The sequence below is a fragment of the Vipera ursinii genome, assembly GCF_947247035.1.
Source record: "Vipera ursinii genome assembly, chromosome: 4".
In the NCBI taxonomy this organism is placed as follows: Eukaryota; Metazoa; Chordata; class Lepidosauria; order Squamata; family Viperidae; genus Vipera; species Vipera ursinii.
In genome coordinates this window covers 8634672-8647839 of record NC_139514.1, presented here as the reverse complement: position 1 = coordinate 8647839, position 13168 = coordinate 8634672, and the positions used below count along the sequence as shown (strand labels likewise).

Sequence of the window (13168 nt, the reverse complement as noted above, 5' to 3'; positions counted from 1 at the left end):
GAATCCAAAGCAAGTTTTTCTTCGACAGTCTGCCCACAACACCTCTATATGATCCCGTCTTTTAACCTAGTCTTCTTCCAACCCAACCAGTGCCAAGGTGGTCCACTCTGGACCAGATGTTTTGGAACTCGGCTGCCATTTTAAATTCATATATTGTCTGAGTCTCTCAGCATCACTGGTTCTCTTCTAGCACCAGATACCTCTATCACCCTTCTACAAAAGAGTGTCATTAGAAGGGGAATTTGGGGGTAAACGTTTAGAACTCCCTCAACAAAATAAGAAAAGGAATTAAAACAGAGGACTTGGCCATCTAAAAAGCACTTTTATTCTCAAGGCCTCTCAGTCCAATATCTGAAGTCATCTTATTATACCATTGGTCCTAAAAAGATAAAAGGGCATGTTACAGGCCTGTGGGAGGGGATATATGCTGGTCTTTTTTTGTTTCCTTGTTAGCTTTTGGTTGTTTCTTTTGAACCGTGTAAATACAGTTTAGTTCTATATCTATATTGGTGGGCTGATTTGTCCGAATGCCAATTTTCCAGGAATTCCTTAGCATTTTTGGATTTGAACTGGTCTAGGGACGTGGTGGCTCAGTGGGTTAGGATGTTGAGCTTGTCGATCAGAAGGTCGACAGTTTGGCGGGTCGAATCCCGAGTGCCGCATAACAGAGTGAGCGCCTGTTACTCGTCCCAGCTTCTGCCAACCTAGCAGTTCGAAAGCACGTAAAAATGCAAGGAGAAAAATAGGGACCACTCTGGTGGGAAGGTAACAGCATTCTGTGCGCCTTTGGCGTCTAGTTATGCCAGCCACATGACCATGGAGACATCCTCGGACAAGCGCTGGCTCTTCGGCTTTGAAACGGAGATGAGCACCGGCCCCTAGAGTTGGAAACGACTAGCACACATGTGCGGGGGAACCTTTACCTTTTACCTTAGGATGCTCACAGTTTCCCAGTCTATCAAGACCAGAACACATTCTCTCCATAAGCAGGGATTAACACCAGACAAATAAGCAGAAAACAATACCCTAATTAAGGAACTACCAAGGAGAAAACACCACCCCATTAATACTGGCAGGGCAAGTTATAGTATATAAACAGGGAGCAAACCCTATAGTTACTACCTTTGATAAAGTTACCTAGTGGGGTAAAGAAACATCTGCAAGGAAACAATCAAGCTCATAGAGCAGAGCACCAATGACAACACTCCAGGACAGCACCTGGAGGGGAAGAAAACTCATGCGCAAATGCTGTTTGTGGATTTTAGTTCAGCATTCAACACATTCAGCATCTGGTGAGCAAACTGGGCCTATTAGGTTTTAATACTCCTTTATGTAACTGGATACTTGATTTCCTTATTGATAGGCCCCAGGTTCTGCAAGTTGGAAAGTTTCCAATTCCATCTCCTTGAGTACAGGTTCTCCACAGGGCTGTGTCCTGAGTCCGCTACTATTCCCCTTGATAACCCACAACCATTGTACCAAATCCGTGACGAATCATATTGTGAAGTATGCAGACGACACGGCAGTGGTGGGTCTTATCTGGGATGACAATGAAGATGCTTATAGGGAAGAGGTGAAGGCTCTAGTGGACTGCTGCGCTAAAAGTAACCTGGTTCTAAATGTTGATAAAGCAAAGGAGATCATTGTAGATTTTAGAAAGAGCCGGCAGAGTCATACTCCACTCAGTATCAAGGATGTAGAGCTGTAGAGGTGGTCAACGGTATTAAGTATCTGGGGGTGCAGATAACTAACAATCTGAATTCACCTCTCCACGTCAGTGAAGCGTGCAAACCAGTGTCTGCATTTCCTACGTCAGATGAGAAGAGCACATCTTTTTCCTTCTGTCCTGGCCACTTTTTACAGAGGCACAATTGAAAGCATTTTAATAAACTGCATCACTGTCTGGTTTGGTGGCAGCAGTACCTCAGATAGAAAGTCCATACAGAGAATGGAACGGACAGCCGAGAAGATCATAGGGAGTTTGCTCCCTGGTATTCAGGATGCTGCTTATAAGCGTTGTGTGCTTAGAGCTCAAAGCATTGTTAGGGACACCACACATCCACTTTACAGTCTTTCTGTTGCTCCCCTCTGGGAGGAGGTTTTGAAGTATTTATAGCAGGACTACCCGATTCTGTAATAGCTTTGTTCCCTATGCCATCCGTCTGGTAAACTCGCAAGATTCCTTTCTCTCGCCATGCACATGTATACATAATCCAAGCTAGACTGTTGTTTCTCTGTGCATATAATATATGTGGGTATAAGCATAATTCTGTATTTATTTATTTTTGTCATATTTATGTAGTGTATATCGGAGGTGGTAACCCTTTGAGAGCTGAATGCGATGAAATTTCATTTTAATGTATGCTGATTAGTGTACATTCAGTGACAATAATGATATTCTTCTATTCACTGAGCTAGATATATTTTCTTCTATTGACACCTCATTTTCTTAAGTAGAACAGTATGTCTGGTAACTGAAATATCGCAAATATTTTATTTTTCCTTAAACCTTCCAATAAAAAGAAGAGGACACCAGAACTGATTTGGGGTGATCATTTATTCCTCCTCCCTCCACTGCATTACAGCCATGATTTAGATCATGGGTCTTCAAACTTGGCCCTTTTATGACTTGTGGACTTTAACTCCCAGAATTCTTCAGCTAGCATGCCTGGCTGAGGAATTCTGGGAGTTGAAGTCCACAAGTCACAAAAAGGCCAAGTTTTAAGTCCCCTGATTTACGTTTTTCAGTGATTTTACAAGGACTTGGATTTCTCTACAGCCCGTTTCCAATCAGATCTCAGAAAAACAGCACCTACACATGCTTATCCTTGCTACTTGTGAAGTAAATAGCAATAACACAGTTCACAAAAATTCTCATCCAACCTTTTTTAGAGCTCTCTTTGTCCAGCTGCTCCTGCTCTCTGCTCGACTTTTCGCCTTCTTCAGCAATGGTTTCCATTTCTTTGACCTCAAACCTATCGGGGGGGGGGGAAACTGAATCAATGAATCAATCACACTAAAAGGGTTCATTGGCTGCTTTGCATTTCAAGAGTCTGAAAATATCAGCCCTACAAGATGGACCAGACAAGCAAACCAAAGTCATGTATGCTAATTTTTTTCTTAATGACCCTGTAATCTCTTGCGTCGGGGTGGGTCGGGGCAACTGAATGGAGCCTGAGTGTTTACTGGATGGATGCCCTTCCTGAGGCCTATGTAGAGTTTGCAGCAGACTACTCATTCAGCCCAGAGAAAGAAATATCTGCCACTACTTAGGATCGAACTCACAGCCTCCTGATTGTGAGGTAAGAACTCCACCTCTAGGCCACTGCAACACTTAGTCGTGCATAGTAATATTCTTGTTATAAAGTTAGGGCAGGGGTCTTCAAACTTGGCCTTTTTATGACTTACGGGCTTCAACTCCTAGAATTCCTCAGCCAGGCATGCTGGCTGAGGAATTCTGGAAGTTGAAGTCCACAAGTCATAAAAGGGCCAAATTTGAAGACCCCTGAGTTAGGGTAACAGACTTTGCAAGACTGAATGTCCTTCTCTCCTACCTGCCTTTATTTTTCTGAGTAATAGGAAGAGTCTTACCTAAGACGCTTACTCAGGTTACATTCTGGCCTGGAATCAAATTTCTTTTATCTGATGTTGTCCTAGCTGCGCCTTTTCCAGTTGTTCCTCATAGTTCTTCTTACTTCCCATTACAGATAGCCCTTGACTTACGACCATTTGTTTAATGACTCTTCGAAGTTACAACAGCACTAACAAGCATGACTTATGACTGTTTTTCGCACTTATCACCACTGCAGCATCCCAATGGTCATGTGATCAAAATTCCAGTGCCTGGCAACTGGCATGTACTGATGACGGTTGCAGTGTCCCGGAGTCATGTGATCTCCTTCTGACAAGTAAACTCAATGGAGAAGCCAGATTCACCTAACAACCGGGTTACTAACTTAACAACTGTGGTGATTCACCCAACCACTGTGACAATAAAGGTCATAAAATGAGGCAAAATTCACTTAACAACTGTCTTGCTTAGAAACAGAAATTTGGGGTTCAATTGTCTATGGAGATTCTCCATCATCCAGGTCATGGTTGTCCCAAAGGTGCTTTTCCAGGAGGCAACTGGACTTTCTTGTTTTGCTTTGAAGACATTTCGCTTCTCAACCAAGAAGCTTCTTCGGCTCTGGTGTGGGAGCATGAACGGATTTCCAGAAAACATTGCAGACTACAGGAACCATCTGCGCCTCAGTTTGAGATGCAGACAACACAGACTCATCCACAACAGCCTGCGTCTGTCTTCAACAGTCATGGGACATAGGGCAGAAAACATCTTCCAGCCACGAAGGCTCCACCCCCATTTGCACCACTCAGGTGACCCTGAGGACACAGGTAAACCTCCAAGGGGCCTCAATGACTCTCTGAAAGAATGCAAATGACCAGCTGTCTGCAAGGAGTATGAATCCTTCCATTCTCCACCATCCAGTTAGAGCTGACAAAGCTTCTTGGATGAGAAGCAAAACATCTTCAAAGAAAAACAAGAAAAATGCCTCCTGAAAAAGCACCTTTGTAAGTCAGGGGCTACCTGTACACAAAATGTCATTTAAAGGGGTTAAAGGGGTTGTACATGCAAATCTAAACCTGCAGCAAGTCAATCACTAAAATGTATAAATTCCACATTCTGGTCATAGAAGGCACAATTCCTTTTTAATGGTAGTGCATTCATTTTATCTTCGGGACCAGCCATAGGGTGCTTAGGCATCCGTCACATTGGTCCAAAGCCCAACATCAAAGGCCACCAAACCTCATCCCTGGATTCACTAACCCATCTGTTACTTCCACTTTACAATCCATTTCCCACCAGGGAGCAGGGAGCAGCTAATGAAAATGTAAATTAAAAGATGGTTCCTCTTTCTGGACCAGCCTCCAAATCATTGAACCCCGCTTGCCGGTTTTATTCTGCAGATGAGCAGAGATCTCCAACCTTGCCAACTTCAAGATTTGTGGACTTCAACTCTCAGAATTTCTCAGCCAGCCAGCTGGGAATTGAAGTCCACAAGTCTTAAAGTTCGCAAGGTTGCAGACCCCTGGGTTAGAGAACTTGTGGGCTGATTAAAGAAACACACCCACCTTGGAAACACCGCAGTATTGGAAGAGCAAAATTGTGGAGTGGATGTGTCTCTGGTTGACAATACAGAGTCCACAGTTCCTGGCCTCTGTTGAAGAAAAGGAGAATCAACATGGCATCCAGAGATTGATAAAACCTACAATTAGCCTTACAAGATAGACTAGACCAGGGCTTTTCAACCTTTTCACCCATTGTACCACTTTTAGGATATACCAACATCCGAGTACCACCAGTCGCCTAGCAAGGTGTCAAAAACTTGATCACCCAAAAAAGGAAAGAAGTGATAAAGTACAGGTAGTCCTCGGCTTACAACAGTTCACTTAGTGACTGTTTGAAGTGACAATGGCACTGAAAAAAGTGCCCCCCAAGCCACAGCCAAGCAAGACACCTGCCTGCCCGCCCGGCGGCGCTCTTCCTCCTGTCCGAGGTTTTTATTGTTGTGAGCATTTCTGTTGAGGATTGGCAGCGGGGGTGGGGTGGTGGTGGGTGTTTGGTTTTTATTCCCCCCGTCTGCTGGGTGGTTGCAGCAGATTTTGGTCACTTCACATGACCCTGGGACACTGTGATGGTCATCTGTTGGATAAAATCGCTCGGATTCGGACCGGTCTGGACTCCAACTGGGCAGAGTCTGACGATCAGGACACAGGTGGTCTTGTCGATGTTATCTGGGAGGAGTTTGATTCTGTGACCCCTGAGGAAGTGGACAGGATTATGGGGAGGTTGAGCTCCACCACATGTTTATTGGACCCGTGCCCTTCCTGGCTGGTTTATGCAGCTCGGGAGGGGACACGAGGCTGGTTCCAGGCGGTTATATCTGCTTCCTTGAGTGAGGGTAATTTCCCCGCCGTCTTGAAGGAGGCGGTGGTGAGACCTCTCCTCAAGAAGCCTGCCTTGGACCCAGCTGTGTTAAATAACTTTCGTCCTGTCTCCAACCTTCGCTTTCTTGCGAAGGTTGTTGAGAGTGTGGTGGCGCATCAGCTCCCCCTGGTCCTGGATGAAGCGGATTATCTAGACCCGTGCCAATCGGGTTTCAGGCCCGGGTACAGCACGGAGACGGCATTGGTCGCTCTGGTGAATGATCTCTGGAGGGCCCGGGACAGGGGATATTCCTCTGTCCTAGTCCTATTAGACCTCTCGGCGGCTTTCGATACCATCGACCATGGTATCCTGCTGCGGCGTCTCAGGGGATTGGGAGTGGCACAGTTCTTCGGTGGTTCTCCTCCTATCTCCTGGGACGTTCCCAGTCGGTGTTGGCAGGAGGGCAGAGGTCGACCCCAAGGTCTCTCGTTTGTGGAGTTCCTCAGGGGTCGTTCCTCTCGCCTCTCCTGTTCAACATCTACATGAAACCGCTGGGTGAGATCATTCGTGGTTTTGGAGTTGGGTATCATCAGCGTATACCCAGCTTTTCATTTCAACCCCAAACCACCCCAGTGATGCCCTCGACGTGATGTCCCGTTGCCTGGAGGCGGTTCAGGTCTGGATGGGGAGGAACAGACTTCAGCTCAACCCTGACAAGACTGAGTGGCTGTGCATTTCAGCATCCCGGGATATTCAGAATATTCCACCTCTCTCTTTGGGGGGTGAGCTTTTACCCCCCGTAGATAGGGCTCGCAACTTGGGAGTCCTCCTAGATTCGCGGCTCACTCTGGAAGATCACATAGTAGCTGTGACTAGGGGGGCTTTCGCCCAGGTTTGCCTGGTGCGCCAGTTGCGGCCCTATCTAGACCAGGATGCCCTGTGTACGGTCACTCATGCGCTTGTGACCTCTCGTCTGGACTACTGCAATGCTCTCTACATGGGGCTTCCCTTGAAGACCACTCGGAGGCTCCAGCTGGTACAGAATGCAGCCGCGAGAGTTGTCTTGGGAGTCTCCTGGTACTCCCATGTTATACCTTTGCTCCGCGAGCTGCATTGGTTACCAGTTGTCTTCCGGGTGAGATTCAAGGTTCTGGTAATGGTTTTTAAGGCCCTACATGGCATGGGTCCGGAGTACCTCGGGGACCACCTGCTGCCAGCGTCAACTTCCCTCCGCCCTGTGCGCTCCCACAGAGAGGGCCTCCTCAGGGTGCCTCCGGTCAGAGAATGCCGGCTGGTGGCCCCCAGGGAGAGGGCCTTCTCTGTGGGCGCTCCGGCTTTATGGAATCAGCTGCCGGTCGAGCTCCGGATGGCACCTGACCTTCGCTCCTTCCGACGCAGTCTGAAGACCCATCTATTTGAACAAGCCGGCCTGGCCTGATGGGGGATATGTTGAGGTTTTAATGGGGATTTTTATATTGTTATTGATTGTTTTAGCTGGGCTATTATTTAATTCCTTTTTAATTTTGTATCCTGTATTTTTTATATGTGCCCTGTTCACTGCCCTGAGTCCTTCGGGAGAAGGGCGGTATACAAATATAATAAATAAATAAATAAATATGAATCAGATGCCAAGCATCTGCATGTAAATCACAAGACCCTAGAGATGCTGCAACATTCCAGCTGATCAGTGCTTCTTCTGGGCTCAGAAGCGCCAGGATCAATGCTGAGCTCCAGCTAGAGCCTGGCGCTGATCCTGGCGCATCCACTGAGCCCTGACAGCCCTGAAGAAGCGCTGATCCTGGCGCTTCCACTGAGCCCTGACAGTCCTGCAGCTCCAGCCATCTCTTGCTCAGGCTTGTGTGGTGCTGCCATCGATTCAGCTCATTCCCCTCCCCCACTACCACTTCTCTAGGATGGTCACGTACCACCTGCCAGGTGCCAATGTACCACAGGTGGTACCCATACCACTGGTTGAAAAGCCCTGGACTAGACCACTCAAAGAGCTACTGTAATTCTACTTTATTGTAAAGCTATTACAACATTATGGGATGGATGGATGGATGGATGGATGGATGGATGGATATATAATCTTCCTCCCTCTAGTATTCATGAAGAATGGCCTTAAACAATCATCCAAAAACATCACATTCCCACTCTCATTCTCATTGTTTATTTAATTTTTATGGCCACCTATCTCAGGCATGTGAGTCTAGTAGCAAACCAGTCTAAAAATGATTGGAAACAATTGCAATATAGTAGAAAAATAAACATATATGGCAGATGAGAAAAATTATAACATGCTGTTTATAAAACATAACAATGTTAATTTCATTATATTAATTTTATATTTGTAATTTTTCAAATACTTATGTTAATTTAATTAATTATACCTAATTGTTACAAAAATGAAAATCCAGGCATCTCAGATTTGACTTGAACCTGATTTGGCTTGAACCCCCGTCACTTGGTCGTTTGGGTGCCATCGTCACGCTGAATTTATCATTTAGCAGGTTTTTTTTATTAAGATGTAACCATAAGGCACAGGGATGTGGTGGCTCAGTGGGTTAGGTCGGCAGTTTGGCGGGTCGAATCCCGAGTGCCGCGTAGCAGAGTGAGCGCCTGTTACTCGTCCCAGCTTCTGCCAACCTAGCAGTTCAAAAGCACGTAAAAATGCAAGTAGAAAAATAGGGACCACTACGGTGGGAAGGTAACAGCGTTCTGTGCGCCTTTGGCGTCTAGTCATGCCGGCCACATGACCACGGAGACGTCCTCGGACAAGCGTTGGCTCTTCGGCTTTGAAACGGAGATGAGCACCGACCCCTAGAGTTGGAAACGACTAGCACGCATATGAGGGGGAACCTTTACCTTTACCTTTAACCATAAGGCTATCGAGTTTTAGAACATAATGAATAACTAACCAACTTACATTTGTCAGGGCTTTTAAGAGTGTTCCGCTTCCATCCATGGTGTGAAGAAAATCTTTATAAAACTTCATTTTCACCTTGTTATCCCGGATGATCAGGACGCCAATCCCTTTGAAGGTGAACTCGACAGTCTGTTTGGTGGCAATGGATCTCGAGAAAGACAGGAGGGTCTCTCGGACGCATCCTTCTACTGTGTCCCTGTTGAACGGGCCATCCATGGACAACACAATGAAATTCAGCTGGACAATAGGGATATCACCTAGGAAGGTATGGAAGGGAGAAATACTCTATAGGCAAACTGATATCATATCACAGTGATGGTGAGCCTTTTAGAGACCGAGTGCCCAAGCTGCAACCCAAAGCCTACTTATGTATCGTTGGGTGCTGGGTGGGCGTGGCCCACTGGGTGGGCGTGGCTGCAGTGGTAACGGCAGACTGGGTGGGACTAAAAAGTTCAATCAATCAATTCCAACTTTGCCAGATCTTTTGTTTCCCTGCAAGAAGTTGAAGTTGAATGATTGGTTGAACCTTTTTTTTTTTTGCACATAGCGGCGGAGGCCTAAAGCGAAATGGTTTTATAAAACCTAGCTGAAGGCCTAGGACTGGGGCAATGGCGCACATGCCCACAGAGAGGGCTCTGTGTGCCACCTATGGCACATGTGCCATAGGTTCACCACTACGGTCACAGCAATAGCACTTAGACTTATGTATCACCCCATAATGCATTATGGGCGGTTTACAGAGTCAGCCTATTGCCCCCCCACCCAACAATCTGGGTCCTCCTTTTACCGATCTTGGAAGGATGGAAGGGTGTGTCAACCTCGAGCCAGTCAGGATCGAACTCCAGGCTGTGGGCAGAGTTAGCCTGCAATGCTGCATTCTAACCACTGGGACACCACGGCTCTAGATAACATGTTAGCAGGATAACTTTAAGTCCCAAAGGTGTTTTTCCACAAGGCAAGATGACTTTCTCAGAGGGGGGGGGTGTTTCTCGAAAACATTTCCCTTTTTTTCCAGAACTGAAGAAGCTTCTTGAATGAGAAGTGAAACATTTTCAAGGGAAAAAAGCCCGGACTGTTTTTTTTTTTTTTTTTGAGGAACAAGAAGAAGACATTTCGCTTCTCATTCAAGAAGCTTCATCAGTTGTTACGATAGGGGGGAATGAAGGAGATCTATGCTTCCATCCTCCACCATCAGAACTGAGGAAGCTTCTTGGATGAGAAGTGAAACGTCTTCATCTTCTTCAAAACAATAACAAAAAAACAACAACAACAGTCCAGTTGCCTTTTGAAAAAGCAACTTTGAGACAACTATGACTTGGACGACTGAGAATCTCCATAGACACCTAGAGCCCGTCCTTATGGTGCCATAGGGATCCAGTCAATCAATCACTGTAATGGTATGCAGGAATGACCTTGGGAGACAGAAAGAGGAGCTGTAACCTAGACAACAAGTCTGATAAAATAAATAAATGATCCTTTTAAAACGATTTCTGTTGTTCAGTGGGTAACTTGATTGTATCAAGCAAAGGGTTTAGATTTGAAGGAACAGGAAAAGCTTGCAACGGAATTTCTCACCCGGAATGTGTATTTTGTTGAATTTTAGTCCGTGGATCTGGGCAAGTTTCTCGGAAAGAAGGAAGACAGGCCGTTGCAGGAGGATGGATCTGTTGTTGCCAACCTGCAGTTTCTCTCTAAGGAAGGAGAATGTCCCAAGACCAGGAATTTGGACACCCTGGAAAAGAAAGAGCTCTAAGTGAGAGTTGGAACAGCAAAACGTTGAAGGCTCTCAACCTACAGTACAAGTGGACCTTGACGTATGACCACAATTGAGCCAAACGTTGCAGCTGCTAAGACAGTTGGCAAGTGACATTTGCCCCCATTTTATGACCTTTCTTGACACCATTGTTAAGTGAATCACTTCAGTCGTTAAGAGAATCATGCAGTTATTAAGTGAATCTGGCTTCCCCCATTGATGTTTCTTGTTGGAAGCCAGCTGGGAAGGTCAGAAATGATGATCGTGTGACCCCGGGACCCTGCAACCGTCACCCATACAAGCCAGTTGCCAAGCCCCCAAATTTTGATCATGTGACCATGGGGATGCTGCAATGGTCGTAAGTGTGAAAACTGGTCAGAAGTCAGTGACCAGTTTTTTTCCCAGTGCTGTGGTCACTAAATGAACTGCTGTAAGTCGAGGACTACCTGTACAGAACTAACTGAAAAATCATATTTCAGCTCTGATATTTTGTACGAAACTAACTCACCAAACCAGCATTTCCCCCCATAAATATCAGAACAAACACTGGTATGTTCTGAAAATGTAACAATAGGGAGGCAGGCAGACAGGCAAAGAGAGAATTGGAAGGTTTGCTCTTAAGGAATAATAAATCACAGAACAAAAGAATTTTAATACTGCAGCACCAGCTGAGTCAGTAATGAAATGTCTTGATTGCTCTGAATGAGAACTTCTCATGGATGAAGTAAGCAAGCCTTGGGTACCATTTAACACAGTTTATGCTTATAGATTCTTAGTCCCTTGTCTTCTGACTGAGAAAAGATCTTAAAATTTGTGTGGGAAATAAATGAGGGAGGAGGAAGGAAGGAAGGAAGGAAGGAAGGAAGGAAGGAAGGAAGGAAGGAAGGAAGGAAGGAAGGAAGGAAGGGCAAATTGAGTAATAGCTGAGATAAATGCTATGTCTGTCTTTGAGGACCTATTTGAAAGTGGTGACCATATGCCTGGTTTGAAGATACATGAGACTTCCTGCTGGTCTCTAGTATCGTGTTTCCCCGGAAATAAGATCCAGGGCTCCATTTTCGGCTGCAGAGGCCTTTCCTGAAGGCCTCTGCCAGCGAAATGGAGGTCGGGGGCCACGCACACAAGCAATGGCGAGTGGCCACAGAAGTGGTGGGTCGGTGGTGGCCATGCAGGCTCCTGCTGGACGGGGCTGTTGGTGCCGCCACCATGAGGTGAGGCAGGTGTTGGGATGTAGAAGGCCTGGCTGCAGGGGCCCTGAGGAAGCGTGTGCGAGGCACGTAGGGCAGTTCCACCCCCTCTGCCACCTGCTTCGCCTCACCTCGTGACGGCAGCACCGCAAACAACCAGACGGAATGGGCAGGCGGCCAGCAGCACAGGCCCTTAACTAGGGCTTATTTGGGGGGTGGGTAGGGCTTACATTAGGCCTGGGGTAGGCAACCATGGCTCTTTTATGACTCGTGGACTTCAACTCCCAGAATTCCTGAGCCAACATGAGGTAACTATGGTCCCTTCATGACTTCAACTCCCAGAATTCTGGGAGTTGAAGTCCAAGAGTCATAAAAGAGCCAAGATTGCCTACCCCTGTATTAGGCACACGCATAAAAATCAAGCTAGGGTTTATTTTCAGGATAGCCCTTATTGTCAGGGAGGCACAGTAACTCCTCTTTCTCAATAATAATAACCTTTATTGATTAGCCCGTGGCTAATATCAAGGTGCAGAGTTCCAAACACAAGTCATCCTAAAATACAGTAAAAGCCATTTAGCATGGAATTAAAGTTAATTTAGAATAAAATAGAAATAAAATACAATTTAAAATGAAATTGGGATAAAATACATTTTTAAAATGAAATTAGAATCAAGGATGGCAATTTAAGATGCAGATAGGTAAAATGTGATAAACTTATATTTCACTATCACCCCTGCAATCTACCCCAATCGATCTCACATATGCCAATTTCAGCCGAACCATCCTGCTCGCTTACTGTGCTGTGTTAAATGTAATCTTCAGATTCTGGCTGCACATAAGTTAAGTGTCAATGCTGCAAACATTGGATGTTTTTGCTTTGACAATATAAGAGGCAGCCTTTTCCTTTAAACAGTTTTGCTCTGAATAAAATGAAGCTAGGGGGGAAGAGAATGCGAAGCTTGCATTTTAAGCTAATTGGAGAACGTGATTTATGACATTGAAATTAAGGGAGGGAATTGCGTTTGATACGATGTGTTCAGGGGAGGAGAATTCAGATTTTGGCATCTATCCATGAGTGCCAATGCTTCATTCTCATTATTATAGACTTTTTAGAATAAACAATGCCTGAATGTTCTTTGAAGTGTCTCATTAGTTGGAACCAGAACAGTAAGTTATCTTTCTCAAGGAAGCCAACCTTAACTTTGACTATGGTATTCCTCACCACCTAGTCTTATCAACGAAAGAGTGTTTCCTTCCCGTACATTAAAAAAAAAGAAAAAGTCATGCCCACAAGTCATGCCTTGGTTAAGGCACCAGGCTAGAACAGGGAGACAGTGACTTCAAGCCCATCTTAGCCAAGATGAAAGCCAGTT

At 45.6% G+C, this 13168-nt stretch overlaps 1 protein-coding gene across 1 annotated transcript in view; it reads right to left on the bottom strand.

The window, feature by feature from the left end:
* Positions 1-13168, bottom strand: part of CCDC81 (coiled-coil domain containing 81) — a gene marked incomplete at its 5' end in the record, with an annotated part of 34055 nt that overhangs the window by 17388 nt on the left and 3499 nt on the right. The window contains 4 exons of the mRNA XM_083362126.1: positions 2884-2975; positions 5134-5219; positions 8856-9112; positions 10431-10587. Coding sequence (XP_083218252.1) covers positions 2884-2975; positions 5134-5219; positions 8856-9112; positions 10431-10587 — 592 coding nt within the window. The remainder of the gene's footprint in view (positions 1-2883; positions 2976-5133; positions 5220-8855; positions 9113-10430; positions 10588-13168) is intronic.